This window comes from Ambystoma mexicanum, chromosome 10 (genome assembly GCF_040938575.1).
Source record: "Ambystoma mexicanum isolate Mex_15411 chromosome 10, UKY_AmexF1_1, whole genome shotgun sequence".
Taxonomy (NCBI): domain Eukaryota; kingdom Metazoa; phylum Chordata; class Amphibia; order Caudata; family Ambystomatidae; genus Ambystoma; species Ambystoma mexicanum.
The window spans coordinates 512,455,832-512,478,824 of record NC_090932.1 but is presented as its reverse complement, the minus strand read 5'-3'; the positions used below and the strand labels follow the sequence as shown (position 1 = coordinate 512,478,824).

Below are 22,993 nucleotides of genomic sequence, written 5' to 3'. Positions count from 1 at the left end.
ATTTAGAAACGTTTTTCTTCAAGGATTTCACACACATGCAAGTTTGTTTTCTGTTGAGAACTTTTGCCTTGCTAAAATCTTGCTGCTAAGCTTCAATTGTAAATGTTAAATGAAAGAAAGAGGCATAAGTCTCGCCCCATGTCTTTAATCGAGTCAAGATTTTCTAAAAGTTATTCTAGAAAATCTTCATTGTAATTGAAATGAAAAGCAGCACTTGAAGACTAATTTATGGCATTAGCTGAGAGCCAGAGCTGCACATGGAAATCAGCAGTGCACGGCTGAAGCACAAGGCTAGAGGCAAAGACTGTTGAAATGGAGAATAATATGTAGAATGCATCAAACTAAGCAAGTAATGTTCAGTGCTAGCAAGCAGAACAAAATAACTGAGCTGCAGGCCAGCAGGCACAAGTAGGGTAGAGACTTTAGTAAGACATCTGCATTGCTAGTCAAAGAATGGGATAAGATACCCTCATCTAAGATGTAACTTGCATTATAACCAAAATAATAATTAAAGAATTGTTCACTTTAAAAAGAAAAACAGGTAAAGACATAAACGTACATACTTAAAAATCTCTAGGTTGCAGACAAATAGGCTTAGATAGCCACTCAGATTTCATTATTCACTATGGAGACTCATTTTATTTTGAATGTGGAGATTTGTATAGCACAACACAATGAAATTAACCGAATTGCTTATAGGCATGTTCTAGCTGAAGAGATGATGCCTTCAAAGTTAGAAATGCATTCAGTTTCTTCTGGATGGCCTTTCGGAAGTTGCCTTGAAGCAGATGTTTGTGTTAAGTCATTTCCAGTGCCCGTGAAATTGCACTGCCAGGAATATGCTCCTTTGGGAAATGTCCAGCTTTGAGATATCCAGTAGATTTTGATTGACGGAGTAGAGTTTCTGACTTGTGGTGCAAAGGCATTACCCCTGAAGGTATCTGTAAGCTTTTTCATTTTGGTTATAACATAGGGCCTTGCAGGCAATCACGGCATTCACAGAAAACCAGGACTTGTTTTCTGGGTGGAGGTTGACCAGGACCCATGTTGCCTTCCCAGTTATCCGTCAGGCTGCAGCTTTTTAAATGATCTCAAAAATATTTTGTACGTTCGCAGAAAGACAAAGATGGAGCATGCACAGTCAAGTTGTTAGTTTATAGAGTCTACTAAAACTGCCAATTTGTCTTCCTGGAAGACAAGGTGCTTTAGGAAGAGGTGAAGACTAAGTAGAACATTGATCTGTTCAAGGCAAGTCTCAGGAGTACATCGCGATCTCAAAGCCTGGGCACAGACGTAAACTATATTTATCGTACCTTTACTGTAGTGTTTTAGCAGCAACTTTAATAAAAATGTTGAACCCGTCTCATAACACTCCCATGTTTAGTTACCAATGTTTGTAATTCCAAACACCCAAAAATCTAACCAAATGACTTAAAACATCACTGATTTCTTATACATTATTATCAAATACTTTGAATGTTGTCATTTGCTTACAAGCCAAAAACAGCGGTTTTGCAGATGTTTTGGATAGTTAGGAGTATTTCAGAAGAACTGTGCAGTCATTAATTGAAAACAACTGTAGAACCACCTTTGATATGAGATTAACACATTTCTTTCGTTTTGCTGACCCAATGAAATGTAACAATGTAACAACCTTGATAACTTTTCTGGGTTAAAACAGATTCACACACATTTCTTATTAATTGAAAATCTCCACAATGCTTTGATCTGGAAACCTGTACAAGTTTGCTATAAAAAAGTGATGATTGACAACTTAATGAAATAAGGCACATATTGTTCATTCAACAGTGTGGCTTATATTATCCATCTTGAGTCTATGATTTTAAGATTCTTCTTAAAATCATTAAAATATAAATAAAACATGATATTACAGCACATCTAAGAATGGTTTCTTAAAAGACTGGAGGACAGATGTGGCAGTATACTAAAACAAAAATAAAAACATTAAATAAGATGAATGCATTTTTAGGAGTTTCTCTCCAGGGGGTATTTAGTGATTTAATACAAAAAGCTCTAGTCCAAATATTTATAAAAAAGGTACAAACTTTACTTAAAATAAAAAAACATTTTGTTGTAAGAATACAATCCAAAAGTTCATCCAATAATGTATTTCAGTCCAACATGATTACATTATTTTCCAAACTCTTCGCACTAAAATGTCTCTTCATTTGCCATAGAAAAAGTGATAACAGTTAAAAAATACTCAACATTATTATGGTATCTTACAAAAAAATGTTTACTAATAAAGCAAAGGCACAGTGACATGGGGGATGTGCTTCCTTCCCAAAGGCGTAGCGTTATACATTGTAGTGTTTGTCACAATGTCCTGGAGGAATGTCTGTCACAATATAGAATCCTGGAGGAAATAATGGACCCTGAATTTTGAGTCTCTGTTTCCATTTTTCAGTGGTCCCTGAACCTCTAGGGAGGGTGTTGGGTCGTCATTGACTTTAAACATAAGCTCCAAGTGCTGCGTGGAACTCTGTGAGACACTGCACCAGCTGCTGAAATTTGGGTCTTTCTTCTGCATCTAATGCCCAACAGCAGGCCATGACAGCAAACCTATGGGAGGAAAGAAAGAAGCAATATAAATAAAAACTTTCTATTTTACAGATTATCTGATATACACATTAAGTCCATTAAAATGTCTCTAAAAAGCCACCATATGTCTGCCAAAAAATAAAAATCTAGCAAAAGACGAGAACAGAAATATCACTTGGAAGGGGCAAAAATAATAGCCATTCCAGCAAAGAATCTAAATGCTGCAAGATCTGTGAGGAACCTACTCTCAAAAGGCAATGTAGAGAAGGCTATAGCTCAGCGGGTTGAGCACTCACTGCTGCGATCTGAGCGTGATCTGCAGGTTGCAGGTTTGAATCCCGGCAAGGCCAACTCAGCCTTCCATCCTTCCGAGGTCAATAAATGAGTACCAATTTGAGTTGGGTGATGGTGTATGTAAATATGTGTTCTGTAAAGCGATTTGCATTAAGGCGCTATAACACATCATTATCATTAACCGGATGTTCCTAAGATCCCAGTTATCTAAAATATTTCCAAAGCAAGCTTCTGCTGAAAGTTGTCAGAAGAGAATGATGCAAAACAGTTGAAAAGAAAACTTAGCCACTGAAAGAGCAGTAACGCAGAAACTAAACTTGTACTCGCCCTCCTTCAGAACAATAGGCTTGTTTCTCTCTGGTCTGAAATATTGCTTAATATTTTGAAAAAGTATTTTACTGTACTGATCAAGGCAAACATTCGACATGTTCAATAAAATTGACAAAGGTAATCCAATATTATCATGATATAAACACCTATTTGCTACTGGAATGCGCCTTTATAAAATGTTAACCCTTGGAAGTTTCAATGGATATAACTATTCCCTTACAAAGTGAAGCACCATGCTAAATATTTTAAATCTTTAAGGTTCCAAAAGAAGAAAAGGTTTTATGTGTTATGGACAATGTTGGTTCTGAGGTGGTCTCTGCAGATTCATGTCCAGCTTGCAAGCTGGATCATCAATGGTTTCAATCACCCTCACAGGGCACCAGGTGGCTCCACTCATCCAGCAATGATGCAGGACGTGGCACGTGGCCTCCACTGGAAGACACGGACTAGGGTAAAAGTGGCACCACCTGCCCCAAACCCAACAGTTACCTGGATATATCCTGCCACATAAGGACTGGGATCTTTTTGACACGACTGAGGGGAGGAGTGTGAGCGGATAAGGAATCTGCAGAGAAGACATGGTGGTATCAGAAAAAAACACAGCATGCAAGGCAAGCAACATCTTTTAATTGATACTATATCCTCTGCAGATTCCTCATCTTTGAAATATTACCCCAGCAATTCCAATTTTAAGAAAACAAGGAGAGTCCTCAGCGAAAACTTAACAGGGTATTAGATCTCACCCAAAGATATACTGCACTGCATCCTAACAAAGATGGCCTCAGCCCTTGCATCAGAGTCCAGCCAGTAATGCAAGTCGTATGTAGAGTCAACCAGGTGGTTGCTCTGTATAATTCCTGAATTGGGATTAGCCTGAAGTGGCTGAGTCGCCTGACCCCCTAGGTGGTGTGTGCCACAATACCCTACTGTGTGCTGCCTAATAAATGCCATAATCCATCTGGTGATGGACCCCCCCTAACCTCCACTGAATGCATGGCTGCATGTTACAACCATTTGTCTGTCTAGGTGGTACATGCCTGGCCTGGTTAGAGAAGCCTAAGAGCCCTCTTTGGGTCGAGTCTGTGCAACCTCTCCTGCACCTAGGATGAATGAGGTGAGGGAGAAAAGCATCACCTTTATTGATCTTTAGCCGACAGCCCGTAGCTCACCAACACTCTGTCGATGGGAGGTTCAGTATAAAGGTGTTTTTTTTAAAGCAAGGAATATGAAGTCGCAGTTGTGCAAAGACTCAAAAGATCGACCCATCAGTTGCAGCAAGACCAAGTTCAGGTTACACTACGCCTATATTTTTGGCACCAGCAGATAATGAATAACCAAGCCCTTTAGGAAGTGCATCACAATTGGTATTTTAAAGAAAGAACCTTGCTCATGCTTTCGCCTAAAATATTAACAGAGCAGCCAGAAATACCTGGACACTGGACACCTACAGCCCTTCCTTCACCAATGACGATGCAAAATCTAAAACCCCAGGCACAGAAGCAGAGAAGGGGTTGATCTCACATTGATTGCACCATCTGTGGAAGCACACCCAACTTTGTGAGTAAAGCTGGTGTTTGCTTTGCCTTTGGGCCTCCACCGTAAAACGGGGTCTGAAAGCAGCTATTCAAAGATCATGGCCCTGAAACCTTAGGCATTCAGGAGCCAGGAATGAAACTGAAGGCTGCCCGGCTCCACGTGGAAAACTCTGCCAATCGGCGGAGTTAGCAGACGACAGAAAACTGGGATTCTCCAACACACCCCTGTTTACAGACTGCTTACGTCTGTGTCTCAGGCCCTCCTGGGCCAACTAGGGTGGCCAAGATAATCGTCACTTTTCAGGACCATCATTAACAGAGGAAACTGAAGGAATTAGTTCAACGAAACATTCATGGAACCAACATGGTATTGCCCATTGTGTCACTTCTTGGCACTTCTCTGAAACAGAACAGGTGGCATTTCTTGTTTGTGTGTTGCGAACAAATACACCATCAGCAGGCCCCAAATATGGAAGATGTGATCTACCACCAACTAGTCTATAGTGCACTTGTGTAACACAGACAAGCTTCTGATGAGTCTGCACTCACGTTGCTCTACCCGGCCAGATCAAGGCTCGAACCAAGATTTCCCTGGCAATCAACCACTACCAAAGAGTCTGGGCCTCTCTGCACCGATTGAGAAAGCAAACAAACTTGTTCACATAATGCATCACAGTAGTGCTGTCCATTGGGACTACCACTTCCTTTCCCAACAACTACAGATGGAAAGCTTGCAGGACCACACAGATTGATCTAAGCTCCAAGAGGTGAATAGGAAGCCTCATACCTTTGACCATCTCCCTCATACCTTCAGGTCATCGAGATAAGCTACCCAGCCCATCATGAATCGTATACGATCATCCGTGAATGACACACTAGGAGTTCAAATGGCTCCACCACCATATTATCCTTCCTGCACCACCAACCCAAGTCCACACCAAGTCGGCATTCCCTGTTAACTTTTTTCCAACTGTACACGAGTTCCAAGTGCAGCATACTCGTGCAAAGCCTCACCTTGGAGACAAGAATAGAATACACAAGGCCATCAATCGATGACATACAGCACTGCCCCGCTGAACAGCAACTTCATGGCATTAGTCAGGTTTGACTTCTTGATGTTAAACAAAAATCTAGGCGAGTGGAATTGTTCCTTAGTCTGTTGAGGCAAGGATTGCATACGCTCTCAACTGGAAGAATTCATCAGCCAATTATGAGTTAGAGGGAATACTTCGCACCTTCCAGTTGCAAGTGGGATTCCATGACCACTTTGACTTTGGTGAACACTCTTCGAGCTGATATCAGTGCAAACAGCAACACTTTAAACTGCCAGTGCTGCTCTAAAAAAAAAAAAAGCAGGACATTCCTGTGACTAGTGGAAGTACGTACTCGAAGTCTGAGACCAACCCAGTCACCTTGACACACAAGGCCCAACACTCAAATCTGTGCCTCCATCTTTAACAGGTGTACAATAGGCCTCAATTTTTCTGGCTCCATTTTAGCAATTAGAAAAGATCAAGTAGAACCCAGGTTAATATTTTCAAGGACATTTTCTATTGTATTTTTTTCAATCATCTTTGGTAATGCTTCGGTCTCCTGCACTGTGCAGGGTAAAAGATAAGAAATGAGGGTTGAAAACTGTCTACAAACTGCAGGAACCACTGGTCTGTGGTGACAGCTATTCATTACCCAAAATCCCTCAGTATGTATTGCAAGAGCAAAGCAGCTACCCATGGTACAATGACCCTTAAACTGCCATTGACTGGTACAAATTCTTCTTCTGGCCCTTACCCTTAAAGGATCTCCTGGATATCCGATTTCGTACTGGACTACCTGTGCCCACCTGTTGCTTTTGGGATGGTGGCCAGTGTGCCCCTGTATTGCTAAAATGTAAAGAATGTTTTGGAGTGGCAAACTGGCAAAACAAAGGGGTCGTTTGTCTGAAATCTTGGTCTCCAAACAGTTTGCTCACCTGAAAGGGCATATCCATGGTCATCACCTGGGTAAAAAAGCCAAACAAACAGAGCCATCCACAGTATCTGCAATAAGTTGATGTCACCATTCCTCTAGCCACCAAATCCAGTGTGCAAGCCTTTCTGCATATGTCAGGAGGCCCTCGAAGGCATCTGCAACCACCTCTCTCAAGGGCTGGCTCCTCACTCTGTTTATCTACTGCTCACTGTTACACCAGCCACAGGCAAATTATTACCAAACCAGAGTTGTAGCTGCACTGAAATCACAGGGCCAACAACCCGTAGAAAAATACCTTGTAGACCATAGCATCCATCAGTTTGTATTCCCAAGTCTGGTGTCAAGTATGGAAAAGTGTTAGGGTGGCACCTAGAATTTTCTGCATTTACCAGCAGAGCTTGCAGCAAACAGTAAAGCGAGATTTCCTGTATCAGGCCTGAGATGAGTTTCTTCCAGATGTCATGTGGGGAGGGGTCATTAAAACACTCCCCAAAAGGTAGGAAAGGTTGACCCTCCTTTGGGGCTTTTTTTATTAATTCACGTCTGTTAGTGTGTTCTTTTCATCATGGCCTGCAGTGTCAAGGTCTAGATATTCAAGGCCCGACTCGCCCCAGACCGAGACTAACCTTTACTCAAGCTTTGCAAATACCTACAATGCAAACGCCCTACCGACCGCACACTACTCAGACCAGCAGCAGCAAAAAAATGACAGCCCCCCTACACACACCAGCACCCTCACCACCCGCTCTTCTGCCATGATGCCAACACGGACACCTGCTGGCTCCAAACCGCTGCAACAAACCCGTCCGAAACATGCTCATCAGCCGCTCCCAAGGCTCAGCACGTAGATGCACCACCTTACCATCAACCACAATCAGTGCCCCGACAATACTGGCTCACCCTAGAACAAAACACCATCAGCCACCCCACCCAAGCGCAAACACACACTGCTCCTCAACCCCCCCTCCATACCCATCTTAACTGTGCAAGCCTGTGAAGATGCTCCACCTACAACTGCCTTCAGAAATGCCTTGTTATGCCTCAGAACCTCAGTAGCCTGCCGGCAATGGCTACCTGCCACCATCATAACCCACAAGGCTCACCTCAGAGCCAGAACCATGACACTAACCCAACACCCCATCTCCCACAGAAGTCAAACACCTGGTCACCATCTTGCCCAAATAACCCAGACCCCAAACTTACCCAACCTACTCTGCAGAGGCTGTAAGTCTTACAATGCATACAGTCTCCCTACCCAGCCCAGACAACCCACCATCACAGACACCTCAGGCCAAGACTCACACTATGAAGCTAGCACTACCTAAGCTCAGGAAGTCACACCACCCAGACAGACAAAGTCACAAATTACAAACTCACAGACTCCCTTAAAGCCTCAACTACTCTATGCAGCCCTCATCAATGTCAGATTGCTCCCTGCACATGCATTAGCCATAAATTACCTCATCACATCCCAGTAATTAGACCTCCTAGCCATCTCAGAAACATGGCTACACTCTGCCTTCAGGCCTCCACTCTCGCTGGCTCCTTCAGAGGGATTCAACATACTCAGACAGGATAGAACAGAATCTAAAGGTGGAGATGTTGCCCTCATCCACAAAGACTTCCTCCAACTTAGACTTACCCAATCGCCAGTGGTAAGAAATTGTGAATTACTCTCGCTCAAACGTATTTCCTCCCCATCAGACGATCAGAGATATAGAACACCCAGACCCCCTATAACCTTTAAAGACCTCTTACATTCTTATAGGAATTAATCTCAAACCCAATTCTAGAATCACACTCCTAGGAGACCTCAACTTAGACCGTCTTGATTCCTACGATTCAACTGCAGTCACACTGGCAAAGGATCTTACAGACCTAGGCTTCACCCACAGATTCTGTGAACCCACCAACAACTAAGGGAGATTGCTAGATTGGATTTCAGACCTCAATGGCCAAATCTCCATCACGTCCAATACCACCTGCGCGTGGTCAGACCACCATGTCATCTCTCTCCCAGTACTAAAACGCTCCCTGCCCAATACCAAGAACCTACCACCCATTCTAGCATGAAGTACGAGACCATCACCAAAGACCCCATTGCGCCCACTCTTTACCCCCCACCCTCTTTGCCTCCGATAACACAGACTCGACAGACCCAGAACTCCTGGCTAACATCTACATCTCCACCCTCACTAATGCAGTAAATACAGTTGCCCCTCTCCTCTCTATAAAAGCCAAACCCAATAGTCACATCAATTCCTGGTTCTCCCAGACCTGTCGGCCCTACGTGCTAAAACGCGATCAGCTGAAAGTGCCTGGAGAAAAAACCCTTCGCCTACTAATAAATCCACCGACACTAGCATTGCCAATGATTACAAGCAAGTCATCATCAAGGCCAAAACCTCAGCCTACAACTCAAGGATATCAAATGCCAAACCCAATTCGCAAGAGCTCTTTAACATACTTAAAAGCTTGAGACCCCTTATACTCCACCTTGCACCCTCATTAAGGACCAAACTTGGTGCAGCAGCATCCAGGATGCGATGCGCTCCAAAATGACATCCCTTCAACAGAAAATTGGCAAGAAACAAGCATCAACTACCACCCCCAACGTGCCCTCCCGATAAGATCACATCACGCCATTCTCACATTCAACTTAAAAAATGTTACAGATGAAGAATCAGCCAATATTCTCACAACCCTTAAACCTTCTCGGTGTAAAGGGGTTTTTGCCCAGCCAAGAACATCAAAGAGTGCACTGACAATATTGTCCCTTTCCTAACCATATTCATCAATGCATCCTTTGCATCAAATCTAGTCCCAACCGGACTAAAAGGAATTTTGGGTACTCCCATTTCTAAAAAAACCTTCCCTTGACCCTCTCGCCCCGAACAACTACCAGCCTATTACCACAGTATCATTTCTCCTCAGATCCTCAATAGGGCTGCATGCATACAAATTCAGGCCTACCTTGAAGACCACCACACCCTAGGAATATGCCAATCAGGCTACCGCCATAGACACGACACAGAGTCGGCCCTACTTGACCTAAAAATGCAACTGGACTCTCTCAAAGATGAAGGTAAACCAGCACTCATACTTCTCCAAGACCTATAAGCACCCTTTGATCTGGTCGACCATTTCACCTCCTCCAACTAACTTGTCTCTGGAAACCATGGCATGGATCAACTCCTTAACCAACAGAACCATGCATGTCATCTCCCATACAAACAGCGCACCCCCCCCCCCCCCATTCCCATACCATGCGGGTATGCGGGGTCCCCCAAGGGTCCTGTATCTCCCCATCCTTATATAACATCTTTACTAAGCCCTTGCTTGATTTGTTAGGGGTCTTGTGCACTACGACACCCAAATACCCACCCGCCCCCCAAACCCCATCCGGATCCAACACAACCGACTCTGACCATCAACAAAATGTATTCCACGATTCAAACTTGGATGGCAACCAACCACTTATGCTTGAATGACATGAAGACAGACTCTGCTAGTAGGCTTACCCTCCGTGATCGTAAAACTTAGCAGGGATTTGAACGCATTCATCATCGATGGTCTACGGAGAACTCATTAATGCAGCCAGACATTTCCTCTCCCAAGCAAGCTGCCTAACCATTGCAAGAGCAATCATCAGAGCAAGACTAGACTATTGTAATGTCCTTCTCCCCGGACCGTCACAACACAACTTGAACAAACTCAAAATCATCCAAAATAATGCCCTCCGAGCAGCCTTGAACATACCCAAAAGAGACCATATCTCAGACACCAGGCAAAAAGTCCACGGGTAACTGTATGCAAAAGAATCATTTTCAAAACTCTTTCCATCGCGCACAAATGCCTCTCCAACACGGCTCCACCCTACTTGTACCAATAGATTCATGGAGCCACCACCACCACCAGACCAGTAAGGGCAGTTTGTGCTAAATGATGCAAAATGCCTAAAACTAAAAAAGGTCCAAAAGAGCAGGCTCCAGGTTCCCCTCAGTGGCAGCTAAACATTGGAACTCCCTACCACCGGAACTGAGAGCAGAGACGTCCTACTGACCCTTCCATAAGGCCCTCAAAATGTGGCCATTTGCCTAAGCAGGATTGCAATCTCCCGAACCCCAACTATGAACACCAATCACACAATTTCCTTTTTTTTAAAAAACTTTTTATTGATTTACAACAAAGAGAAAAAAAAGAAAAAAACAAAGAGGAAAAATGTATTTCCCAACTCCCCCCCGCCCTCCCACCCTTCCTCCCCCGAAGGCAGCTGCATTCTGTCCGTGGTCCATCATCGCCTCGGACCGTTCTCCAATAGTTGTCAAGTTTATGACTGAGAAACAACCCCTTCCAGCCACCCCCCTCCCTCCCCTGGGAGTGTCTCCTCCTTGTCCATGAGCCTGTACACTGGCGCTTTCAAGTTGGATCTCTATTGTCCACACAGGCCGCAGCCCGGCCTCCTCCTTTCCGGTTGTGTAATCTTCTCTCTGGTCCATATATCGCACCCGGGCGCGTCAGCTTCTTCTGATCTGCCTGAGTCACTCATGCTGTCTCCATCTCTGTTTCCGAGCAGGTCTTGCACCAGGGTATTCCACGCCAGTATTCTAGTTCCGCTGTTGCTTTCTCCCCTTTGCGTGGCTCTCGTCAAGACTGCCGTTTCTGTTATTGCCTACTTTTGCAGGTCTGCCCACCAGCCCTCCTTCGAGGGTCCTTCACTCGTGTTCCAAGCCATTGCTATGCGGCGCTTCGCCAGATTTGTCAGGTCTTTCATCTTTGCCACGTGCGTTATCTGCCCGTCTCCGCTCGGGAACAGGCCCAGTATGTAAGATGACGGCGACCAAGCTTGCATGTGGATTCCTGCTGACATCGCCTTGTCCTTCACCATGTTCCAGAAGTCTATTATTTTCGGGCACGACCAGAACATGTGCACCATGTCAGCTTGTTCTTCTCCACAGTGTGGGCAGCTCAGAGTTTGTCCGTCTCCCATCTTCGACATTCTCTTGGAAGTTAGATATGCTCTGTGCACAATGTAGATTTGCATCTGCCGGAACCTAGCGTTCCTGGAGACCTTTTTCGTGTACTGGAGGGTTCTGTTCCATTCCTCATCTTTGAAGGGTTGGTGAAGCTCCGCCTCCCATTTTGCTCACGCGTTTAGTGTCCTTTTGTTGGTGGTTCCTAATAGTTGTTCATAGAGCCTGGACACGGTGTCTCCTCCTTCAGAAACATCATACCATGCGTCTAGCGCACCTTCAGTGTCCTCTGACTCTGGCATGGTTTCCCATCTCTTCATTGCTTGCACTAGGCTATTATGCAGGGTGAATTGACCTTTGTGTACATCCTGTTCCTCTACCAGGGACTGGAATCCGACCCCTTGTCCTTGCCACAGGTCCCCTATTTGGGCTACCCCCTTGTCCTCCCATTGTGCTCTGTACCTGGCCAGACTTGCTACTTGCTACTCGGGTATCTACCAATCCCGCCAGGGGGATCTGTCTCAAGCAGGGGTGTTGCATGCCTTGCATCTTCCAGGCTCTTTTCCATAATGTTCGGCCCAGCTGGGCCCTGTTGGGGAGGCCTTTGACCTGAGCAGCATTTAGCCATAGGAGTTCTCTTAAGTAGTATTGTTGGAGTGCTGGCCGAAGAAGCATTGCGTCTATGGAGGTCTCCTCCCCCAGCCATCGCACCCCGAATTGGAGCTGTGGCGCTAGGTAATAGTGCTCGATGTCAGGGAGTCTGAGGCCCCCCCACTCATAGTCCCTTTGTAGTGTACTCAGTGCTACCCTGTTTCTCCCCCATCCCCACAGGAAGGTTCTCACCATGGTGTGCAGGTGTTTGAAGAAAGCCCCTGGGATGTTGTAAGGGATATTGGTAAAGTAATATAGGAGCCGGGGCAAGACCGTCATCTTTAGTAAGGCCGCTCAGCCTATCATTCCCAGTTCTTCTACGGTAAGGGGAGCGTCCAGCATTTGGGCCTGCTCCTCTGTTAGTTGTGGGAGCCTGATTTCCGCGAAGGCGTCTTCCAGGTCCCCCTCCTCCGCTTCCTGGACTTTGGTGTATAGTTTCTCGTAGAATTGCGAGAACACCTCATTTATGCCCTCCTGGGACCTTATCACCTCCCCCTGGCTATTCTGAATTGCATTAATCGGTTCTCGTTTGGTTTCCTGTTTAGTCAACCAGGCCAGGAGTCTGCTAGGCTTATCCACCTCTGCATGCAGCTTCTGTATATACCTCCCATACTCTAGGGGCCCTAGTCTTTCCCAGGTCGCTATGCATTGTTGTCACAGGGCGGTAAGGTTGCCCTGTTCTCCCCCACCCGCTCTTCAGCCCTCTCGATCTTCCTCTCTGACTAGTGCAGTTGTGCTAGGGTTTCCCGCCTGAGTCCTCTTATCTTCCCCACCGCCGCGCCTCTGACCACCACCTTAAGGGCCTCCCAGACCGTCCCTGTGCTGTACACGCTACCCGAGTTATGCTCAAAGTAATCTTCTATCGTGCTTTGAATGTGTTCCTGGAATTCCCCATCCAGCAGTCCTTCTGCCCTTAATCTCCATGTGGGTATGGGGGCCCCTCTGTGTGTATGTGCCCATGTGACTCTCAGGGGGGCGTGGTCAGACAGGGTTCGTGCGTGTATATGTGCCTCATTGAATTCCCCCAGTGTTTCTTTGCCCGTGAAAAGGTAATCTAACCGAGTGAATGTCGCACACGGGGCACTGTAGTGCGTGTATCCCCTTTCTCCCTCATGTACCTTTCTCCAGATGTCTTCTAGCCCAAGCTAGTCCAGTATCTGTCGTACCACCCGTGCCGGTGGCGCTGCTCTTTTATGCTCGTCGTCCGAGCTATCCAGTCGGGGGTCCAATGTGCAATTATGATCTCCAGCCAGATGATCAGCCCAGATGATCAGCCCAGATGATCGTAGCGTTCCTGTGCGGGGCCAGCCGGCGCAGGAGCGACCTGAAGAAGGCAGTTGCGTCATGATTGGGGGCGTATGTTCACCAGGCACACCTCCCGGTTTTCCAACATTCCGTGGACAATCAAGACCCTACCCTCAGCGTCCTTTTCCTGATTGATGAGTTAGAATGGGGTGCCAGGAGCAATCCAGGTCGTCACCCCCCCTTGCACAGTTAGAGTAAGTTGAACTATACATCTGGCCTCCCCATTTCTTGGCCACCTTGCCTTGTTTCTCAACCGTCAGGTGTGTCTCTTGCAGCATTGCAATATGGGTTCTCGCTTTATTTAACCAATCCTTAGCCGCTTGCCGTATGCATTCAGCCCTCTAACATTCCATGTGACGATCTTCAGGTCACTTGGTCCTTGTGGGAGTGGACGCTAGCGGCCTGCTCTTTCCCATGGGCCTGCTCACTTTTTTGGTCTCCCGGTGTGCCGATTTCGGGGATCGGTGTAACGCCCCCCACCCCCACTTGCCATGTTTGAGGTGGTTTGCATGTCCTCCTTCCCTCGTGTTTTCCTGGGATGTCATTGGTTGCAGTTCGTTGTTGTCCGTTTTCTTCGGTGTGTTCCACCGGTCCCCCGCGCCCTTCTTCCATGCCTCCACCATATCCTCGCCAACTGTCATGTCCTCTTTCTCTCGTGCCCTCTCCCTGCGAACTTAACCTTCGAACTACTATAACTAAAAACAACAACAATAACTAACGCCCAGCCTCCCTCCCCCTGCTTGGGCCCCACCGCTCTCCAGGTACCGCCTTCCTCTCTTCTGGCGTACTTTTCGCGGCATAGTGTCCTAAAACCGACACTGCAAACATTGTCTCTACTTGGGGTTCCAACTGTGGGTCTTGGCGGTCCTGCTCCAGAAGTCTTGTGCTCCCTTTTTAAGTCTCTCATTCAGGCCTTTAACTCTTAGGCTGTTGATTATTCCGCTCTTTCACGTTTCAACAGGGTATCTCTAATTTCTTGTTGCAGCGAGGTGGTGTGGTCTCAAAGATCTGTGTCTTCCCATTGTGCAGCACTTTAAGCTTAGCTGTGTATAGCAGCATAAATTTCACACCCGCAGCCCGAAGACGCTCTTTGGTCACCCAAAACTGAGCCCTCTGTCTTTGCACTAGTGCTGTGTAGTCTGGGTAGATGGTTATCCTTGCTCCATTTCGGGTTATGACTCCACCTTCTCTCGAGAACGCCAGGATTTTTTCCCTGTCTTTAAAGTTCATGATCTTCGCGATCATAGTTCTTGGTCGTGCCATCGGGCGGGGTTTCTTGGTTAGTGCTTGGTATGCCCTCTCACTACAAAACCCTGGGACAGGGTCCCTGCTCCCACCTCTTGGATCAGGAGGTTCTCTATGTAGTTCGTGGGATCTCTGCCTTCCTCTCCTTCCGGCAACCCCACTAAGCGTACATTGTTGCGTCTGGCCTTGCCTTCTGCATCTTCGGCTCTGCGTTCTAGTGTACTGATCCGCTCCAGGGCCTCCGACATTTGGGATTGGGAGGTGGTCATATTCGCTGTGTTACTCTGTACTTGTTGTTCCACCGTTGTCATCCTCTCTGCTAGGTTCCTTGTGTCCTGTCGGAGGAGCCCCACATCTACGATCACTGCATCCAACTTGCCTTCTATCGATGTCTTCAGTGCTTCTATGGCCTCTAGAATACTGCCTTCCACCTGTCTAATCTCTCCCTGCGTGGCGTATGGTGCCGGCGTGTCCGTCTTGGCTGCCTTGGGCTGCTGGTCTTCATTTTTGTGGGCGAATGACTCCATGACTGTGTCTCCCCCTTCTACATTTTTGCTTATCCGGCATGTTGGCTTCCGCTGCTCTGTGCCAGTATGTGGATCTTGCTCGTGCAAGGTCTATGTTATACTTTGGTGGTGTTTGATTACGGGTTTCCGACTTGCGCTGACTTCTGATAGGCGGCCTCTCGGTGTTGTCCAGCAGCCGTGTCTGTGTGGCACTGCTGTCTCACGTGACCGCTCAGTGGGAGCGTTGTTATCTGTCTGACCGTGGAGTAGTGTTTTTCCTGGTTGTTGCACCTGCCCTGGTGTTTGCGGGAGGAGGCAAGCCGCCTATGGAGATGTCCCCCACCGTGTTGCGATCTAGTTGCGTGATTCGTGGCTTCTTTCTTGCTTCCCCCCTTTTTGGAAGCCTTTGTTAACGGTCTAGGCGCTGTTTGTGTGGGCTTTGTCCTCCCACGTATTGTCCTGTGATCCCCGGAGTGGCTATCTGGCCTGGGGTCAGACTGTGTTTATCCTCTCTGGCCTTCTCTTCAGTGGCCCTGCCGGTGGCCACCGCTCGTCCCAGTGTTTTTAGGGAGGAGGCCAGCTGCCCGTGGGGCTGTGTCTCCCACCGTATTGCAGTCCGTTGCATGTTCATGGATTTCTGCTTCCCTACCTTTGTGGTCGCTGCCGGCGGCCCGGGTACTGCCTCGTGTGGGCTTTGTCTCCCCTCGCAAGTTCAGTGATTCCCCGAGCTTAGCCTCCAGGCCCAGGGCCCAACACTCTGTTCGTCCACCTCACCCGCTGGCCTCGGGTTCTCCCACTGCCTCACTGGGTCCCTGTAATAGTCCTACCGTTGGCCTCCGCTTCGGCACAGTTGCTTGTGTTCGTGCCGGTGGCCAGGGGGGTCCGCGCTCCCCAGGCTCCTGCGAGCTCCGCCACCCACCCAGACTCTCCCTCTTCGGCTTGGTCTGCGCTGCGGGTCACCGCTCGTCTCCTGCAGCGCGCCACTGCCCGCCCTGACAGCGCGGCAGCGCGTAGCACGGCCTCGATCCTCTCCCCACACCTCCAGGGTGACTCGCTGGCCTCCACGGGGCTGAATGTCAGCCGTCCGCGCCTCCAAGCCCTGCCTTCCATCTCCTGCGGTCCTTCGTATCTCAGGACGCAGGCAGCAGCATCAGCAAGACGCGTCCGCCATTTTGCTTGAGGGCGTCGCGCATCTCGCTCTCCCCGTTACTGCCTCCCCGGCCACCGAGTCTTTCCGGGTTCATCCTGTGCGTGCTCTGGACCCTCCGGTGCCTCTCAGTTTTTGTTCGATCTGTTTTTGGCTGTTTACGGCCTTTTTAAGGATCGGTCGCCGGATCGAGTGGGAGCTCTTCAAGACTAGCTCACGCTCGCATGGCCGCCAAACACCAATCACACAATTTTTCTCAGTGTAACTGGTTGCAACAGCACCCTAATGCGCCTGGGCTTGGGTGCTTTACAAATGTAAAAAATAAACAATAAATAAACATATATGTAGATCACAGATTTGGCATTGGGGCTATCCAGCACCCTCCTATTGAGGATTACCTCTGGGGACGCGCCAAACTGCTGGTTTTTAGCAGTCTTTCTTGACCTCATCCTCATCGGTCTCATAAAATTGATACCTGGCTATTTAATAATGTTCTTCCCTGTCAGTCTCCTCCATCAAGAAGTATGCCTACTCTTTTGCATGCCTCACAGGTCTCATTGCCCACACTAAGCCCCTCCACCCCCCCATCCTCCTGGGTACTATCTAACCCTCTGGCGTCCTGTGCAGTGCTGGCATTAAAGGGAGTCACACTAATATCAAGCAACAACGCTCTCTACTCTACAGTGTCATTGGAGGAGTCTGTGCGAACAGGTCTATGACCATGATGGTTGGTTCTTTTGCCCTTCTGGGTTTGTCCCCACACCATAGGCGTAGTCCCCGAGGCATGTAGTGCCATGCTCGGTACGGGAGGAAGTAACGGACACTGTGGGATTAAAAGTGGGAATCGTTAACTGCCGTCACATTTCCGAAAACATGAACAACATCTCTTACTGAAGGACTCCAAGTCCCTCTGCATTACCAGCGGGCCTGCAACAGCCATCTCCACTGACCAGATGGTGGAAACATTGGCAAAGTGTCTCTTTTTTTGGCTTACTTGGAGGACTGGGAAGCAGTGAAGTGTGACTTTTTGTGTCCTCTCATGGAACTTGTGGAAGTACTGCGTCCAGAGTCCTTACCACAGGAGTGCTCCCATTCTGAGGACTACCTGTTGCCCCTGGGAGGAAAGCTCCTTTCTTTGGCCTTTTTCTGGGACATCAAAAGTAGACAATCCTGGGAACTGTCTGGATTCAATGTCGTACCCCTGGTCATGCTTCACACTCCCTGCTGTTTTGATGGGCATGGAGGCACCACATGCAGCAGTCATTGATGCCTGTAATGGCACCTGCTGTAGGCTTAAACCAAGTTTTCTTGGCTAATTTTGATCTAATAATTGAATTCAGCCAACTGTAATACAAAACTGAGAAACAAAATTGGCACCTGCGGCTCCAAGCGTGCTCCCATGTTCTATAAACTGTGATGTCAGAAAGGGAACTGTTGGGTTTGGGGCAGGCAGCACCAATTATTTATGGGGCACCATCACTTCTGGTATAGGCCGTGAGGCGTGGCCCTACATGTATGGGTGACATACATTTCCAAAGTCCCCATTTCTTAGATATGAAATCTGCAAAGGAGATGGTATCCATTAGAAAGGTTATTCTAAGGAAGCCATTGTGGAGAGAGAATGCAGCCAGGTGCTTAAAACAATTATGCATCATGTCCTCAACCTAGACTTTAATGTTTGAGGCACTTGGGTTACACTACTCAATGTACAGCATTTACTGTGTTGGAATTCAACAGGTGTGCTCTTGAAAATAAGAAAATGACAATCTACAAACTCTAGGCACATCATTGAGGTTAAGAATAGGTTGTCAACACAAATTCTTTAACAGTGCACAATATATTAGAATAAGCAAGGATTCAATCTTGGTACATGCCATAATTATTTTGCAAGCTTGAAGAACAATGTTCAGTTATGGAGAAAAGTAAAAGTCATGGTGTGCTTAAATAAAACTGAATGGGGAAAATAACGGTTTTAGTGGTGGGTCCTCCTGCTTCACCTCCGCTTTGGACCGCAGATTATTGCCATCAGACCTGGGTCCTTTGCCCACCCCCTATGAAAGTAGTAAAAAAAAAAACTTGCAGCGACAATCTCATTGTGTCTTTCCTTGGAGGCCCAGGTTAGTTCCATTTGTAGCAGCGGCTTCTTTAAACTGAAAATTGAAAAAGATACTTTCCATTCGTTTTTACGCAGATGTCGATCCTGCCATGATAAATGGAGGTCTTGACTATTGCAATGCAGTTTTTCTTGCCAAGCCAGTATATTTATTTAATAGCTACAAGTGTTGCAAATTAAAGCAGTTTGGCTGGCCAAAGGCATCCCCTATGGTATGTCCGTTTCTTCAGCCCAACAACCTCCATTAGCTGCCGGTTGGTGCTCGGATTTAGTTTAATTCTCTCAGTATTATACACCGGGGGCTTCAAGGTAAAGGCTGCCAAGCACTACAGAAAAAAAGGATTCCTTACTGTCTTGGCTGATCTTTATGCTCTGCTTCTCAATCTTTTCTTAAAATCCTGAAATTTACCTTGTTGCAATGTGGCGGCCAGGCCTTTTATGTGGCAAGACCAAAATTGTGGAATTATCTTCCCTTATCTTTGCAAAAGATTCAGGACTTCAATCTTTTTAGAGCACACTTAAAGACCTACGTGTGTGTCTAAGATCAGTCAATCCTTCCTTCTGCATTATAGCGCACTGATGGCAATGGTGAAGGTTTTTTCGCGCTATACAAATGACTGACTGATTTCCATCATACTTTCTCAAAGAACACCAAATGAATTCCGCATCCACCATATTTCATCAACTTTAGAGGTCCTTTGCCCAATTCCGAACAACTGAAGGCAGACAGGAGGAGGAATACATTCATTCTACTAGGCTCTTGCATTCATCAAGCTATTAGTGTCCATTATTGTGCTATTTGTTAATTCCCTTTGTAAGCAGACAGAACCTCTAACCTTCATAACAACTGCATAACAATTGCATCTAATAGAATAGGGCAGATGTATGTATGACCCTGTATGTTTGTCCGAGGCAGTAGCTTTGCTTGTGGTCACCAGTAGAGGGAGATGTTGCCTTATATATAGTGGTCCTACTGCATTCATGCAAACCTGCACTTTGGCCCGTGTACACGGGCCTGCACACTATTATTACAATATTTTGCCTTTTAACAGGAAAATGTGAAGCCTGACTAATCAGTTAGATTTCCTCCAGCAGTTAGACAGTAAAAAGCCAAGTCTGGTGAGGTTGGTCCATAAACGAGCTGCTGGAAGGTGCCCCAAAAAATTGTGGGATGTCTTAACCCACTATTCCAAGCCCTGCAACATCACTGTGCATTGCAGGCAGCAGAAACATCATAATGGCCGCCGGAAAGCATGCTGCTCGCCAGAAATCACCAGAAAGTGCGCAGTGAAAAACCTGAAAAATAGGCCACCATCTACTTTTGCCTATGTCAGTGCTAACACAGGAGACGACTGCCAAAGCCCATCATCTGGCTGCTCACAGAGCAAAATAATTGCAAAAGAAACGGAGCTGGTTTCAAAAATCCGTTTTTATTTGGTGTCAAATTTGTAGAAATTATGGCTTACAAACTACCCAAAAAGATCCAACCTCCTTGTTGGGTGGTCAACATCATTCCCCCGCAAGAATCTACATCAATATAAGGTCCACAGAAGTGTACCTATATCTGAACAAAGTATACTTTTGAGGATTGCTTGCTGAAAGAAATCTGTCAAAAATGGGTGTAATACCGTTACTCACCTCTACCAGAAGCCGGCGTTTTAAAACCATTTTCGGTAAAGTTGAACAGGGAACTCAAACTATGCCAAAGAAAGACTTGCTAAGAGGTGGATACAATTCAAAACCATATTCTGAAAAGGCTTCAAGCAAGAAATTGTTTAATGTATGTGTTAAAAATGTGTGTTATATTATAAGAAAAGACAATTTTTAGACATTGGGTTAAGAGTTAGTTTCCCACACTGTGTTCAAACGAATTACACACCTTCGCCCTGGACAAAGGAGACTTCCCCCTGCCCTTGGCTAAGAGATTGACAGGCTGGTGTCAAAAGGAACTGGGAGTGGCACCCTGGCCTGTTGCTCTCAGTGCAGACAAAGGAATCCTTGGGTTGAATAGAAAATGCTAATTCGGGTGTGACTGACCACAAACTGCTGGTAGGAAGGAGAGAAATGTGACCTCTGAGTCAGCCCAGACCTTGGAGGCTGAGACAAACCATTGTGTGGATTCAGAAAGCACAGCAAATGTATGTTTTAGAAAAATGCTTATAAAATATTGTACCAAACTAACATAAATGTGAAACTTTGAGATTGTTAAAATGAAAAATGTGCTCACAGTTTAAGATTAAGCTGGACTCAGTGCAATGTTCTCAGACCAAACCCCGTAATTATTCATATTGTAGCTACTGTGTTTATGCCAGGAACTGGAAAAATTACAGAATTGTGCTCAGATGGGGTGTGCATGCATGCCTAAAAATTGGTGCAGAACTAATATTGAGAAACCCACCAAAACCGCAAAAAGTGGTCATTTCTGAACCAAAGCTCTTAGGAAGATGAGAGTTGAACAGAAATGTACCTTAGTTAATCTGTCATATAATTTATGTAATATTAACAAGTTGTGTATATTATAAATATGTGTTTTATGAAAAATAAGATATACTGTACAGAGACAAAGGGGAGTGTTTTCCCCCAAGCCATAAAGATGACAGGATGACACGCTGATCCCTTCTCCAATCAGGGGACAGGGAATCCTCGGACCTATCAGATGTTTAGAAGGTTGGGCATAGAGAATCAGCCTTCCCACCCACTTTGGAAATACATAAATAGGGACTGCTGAGGACAGATAGGACCCACTTTTCCACTACTCAACCAATTTCTTGGCGAAGCACCCTGCAAGAAGATCCAGATCCAGACAACATCCAGACAGATTCTAGAACCAAACTCTAGAACCTTGAAGCAGAGAGGCCTAAACCACAAGCTGAACCTTTTTCAGAGGCTGCAGAATCTTTTGCAACCTGATTCTAACCCCTAAACTTCCACTGGGCCTAACCATAATCCAACAGCCTGGCTGAGCTGTTATGCTTCTAGCTAAGAACCCTGCGCTAGAACCCAGATCCAGACCCAGAGAGCAGAGCTGTATCCAGAACACGTCAGATCCAGTCCAAGAGGCCGTGCAGAGCTGAGAGCAGAACTGAGACCGGTCCGGTGGCGAGAGAGCATCCCAGCCAAACCCTTGACCAGATCTTTGACGGGGCTCACTCCATTCCAAAGCCATACGAGTGAGTATCCAGTCTAGAACTGTACATAACCAATCTCTTAGTTAAAGTAATACTATTCCATCTATTTCAATCTGTCCAGAACTGCATTACAGAACCCCTGTTTATCCTAAATTCTTCTCTCCTCCACATAATTCTTACTAATTGTAGCAATAATCATCCTGGCGCTAATACATATTTTCTGGAGAAAGGCAATTGTCTCGTTCAGACAGAAACCATCCAGAGGCGCCTCTGGATAGATGGCTGGGCTGTCGTGTAGTTTGCGGCTCCATAGACTCTTTAGTGTTAAGAAATCTTTGTTTCAAATCTTCAATGGTGCATCTTTCATTTTGAATCTTGACTTTATTTCTGAAAAATCTACCTTCACAAAAACCTCTAACTTTTGAACCGCACGTCCTAGAACCGAAATATAACTGTCATTTTGAAGCTAAGATCCTAAGCTTTCTAACGAACCTGAAACGACATTACAATTCCTTAAATTGCCGCGAATTGCATTTTAGTTAAATTTCACCACATGTCAGAATAGCTGTTTCTTGTTTTCAACTGCTGAATTTCGTTTTCAATCTGATAATCATTCAGAAATCATTGCTAGTGTGGACCTGAACCAATCCAAAGTAACTATCACTTATCCTGAATCTCCTTTAGTGAATTAAAATCGTTTTAGCATATTTTCCCTTACATTGCAATCACATTCAAAAGTATTTTTGCCTGTTGCAAAATTATACCCGTTTTCTCTAAGCTTGCTGGGGGAACTGGGATTGAACTGCATTGTTGATTGTATCCCTGAAACCTGTGCGCCCTCATTTCCATCTCTTCATATTGCATAGTTGGGGGAGTGAATAGTCACAGGGGAAAGAGTGATGCTATTGTCTTTTGTGGAAATCATATCTAGTTTTATTTCTGTGTTGCATTTTTCCTGTCTTGCATTTTCTTGAACCCATCCAAAGTATTCTCTGCTACCTTATTCTCCTATTCCTACTCTCAACTGATTAAAGAGATTGTTGATATTGTAATATTACCCATTGCTGATCACCGTTCATATTCATAAGTATGCTATTCAGATATTATTCCTAAAAGTGTGATGTATATATTGTTGAATTCTTCAAATAAACCTTTTAATTTGCAAAACAAACCTACTTCTTAGCTCAGTGAGGTCAGGGAGATTCAAAGAGGGGCGTTATATAAGGAAGGGTTCAT

At 45.9% G+C, this 22,993-nt stretch overlaps 1 protein-coding gene across 2 annotated transcripts in view; it reads right to left on the bottom strand.

Annotated features, from left to right (window-relative positions):
* Positions 1-2,044: 2,044 nt before the first annotated feature.
* The window catches only part of RYK (receptor like tyrosine kinase), a 1,007,965-nt gene continuing 987,016 nt past the window's right edge, over positions 2,045-22,993 (bottom strand). The window contains exon 15 of one of the 2 annotated variants that reach the window (XM_069618057.1): positions 2,045-2,583. In XM_069618057.1, the coding sequence (XP_069474158.1) occupies positions 2,472-2,583 (112 nt within the window). In that variant the 3' untranslated portion in view covers positions 2,045-2,471. The remainder of the gene's footprint in view (positions 2,584-22,993) is intronic. The other variant, XM_069618056.1, reaches the window with a different exon arrangement.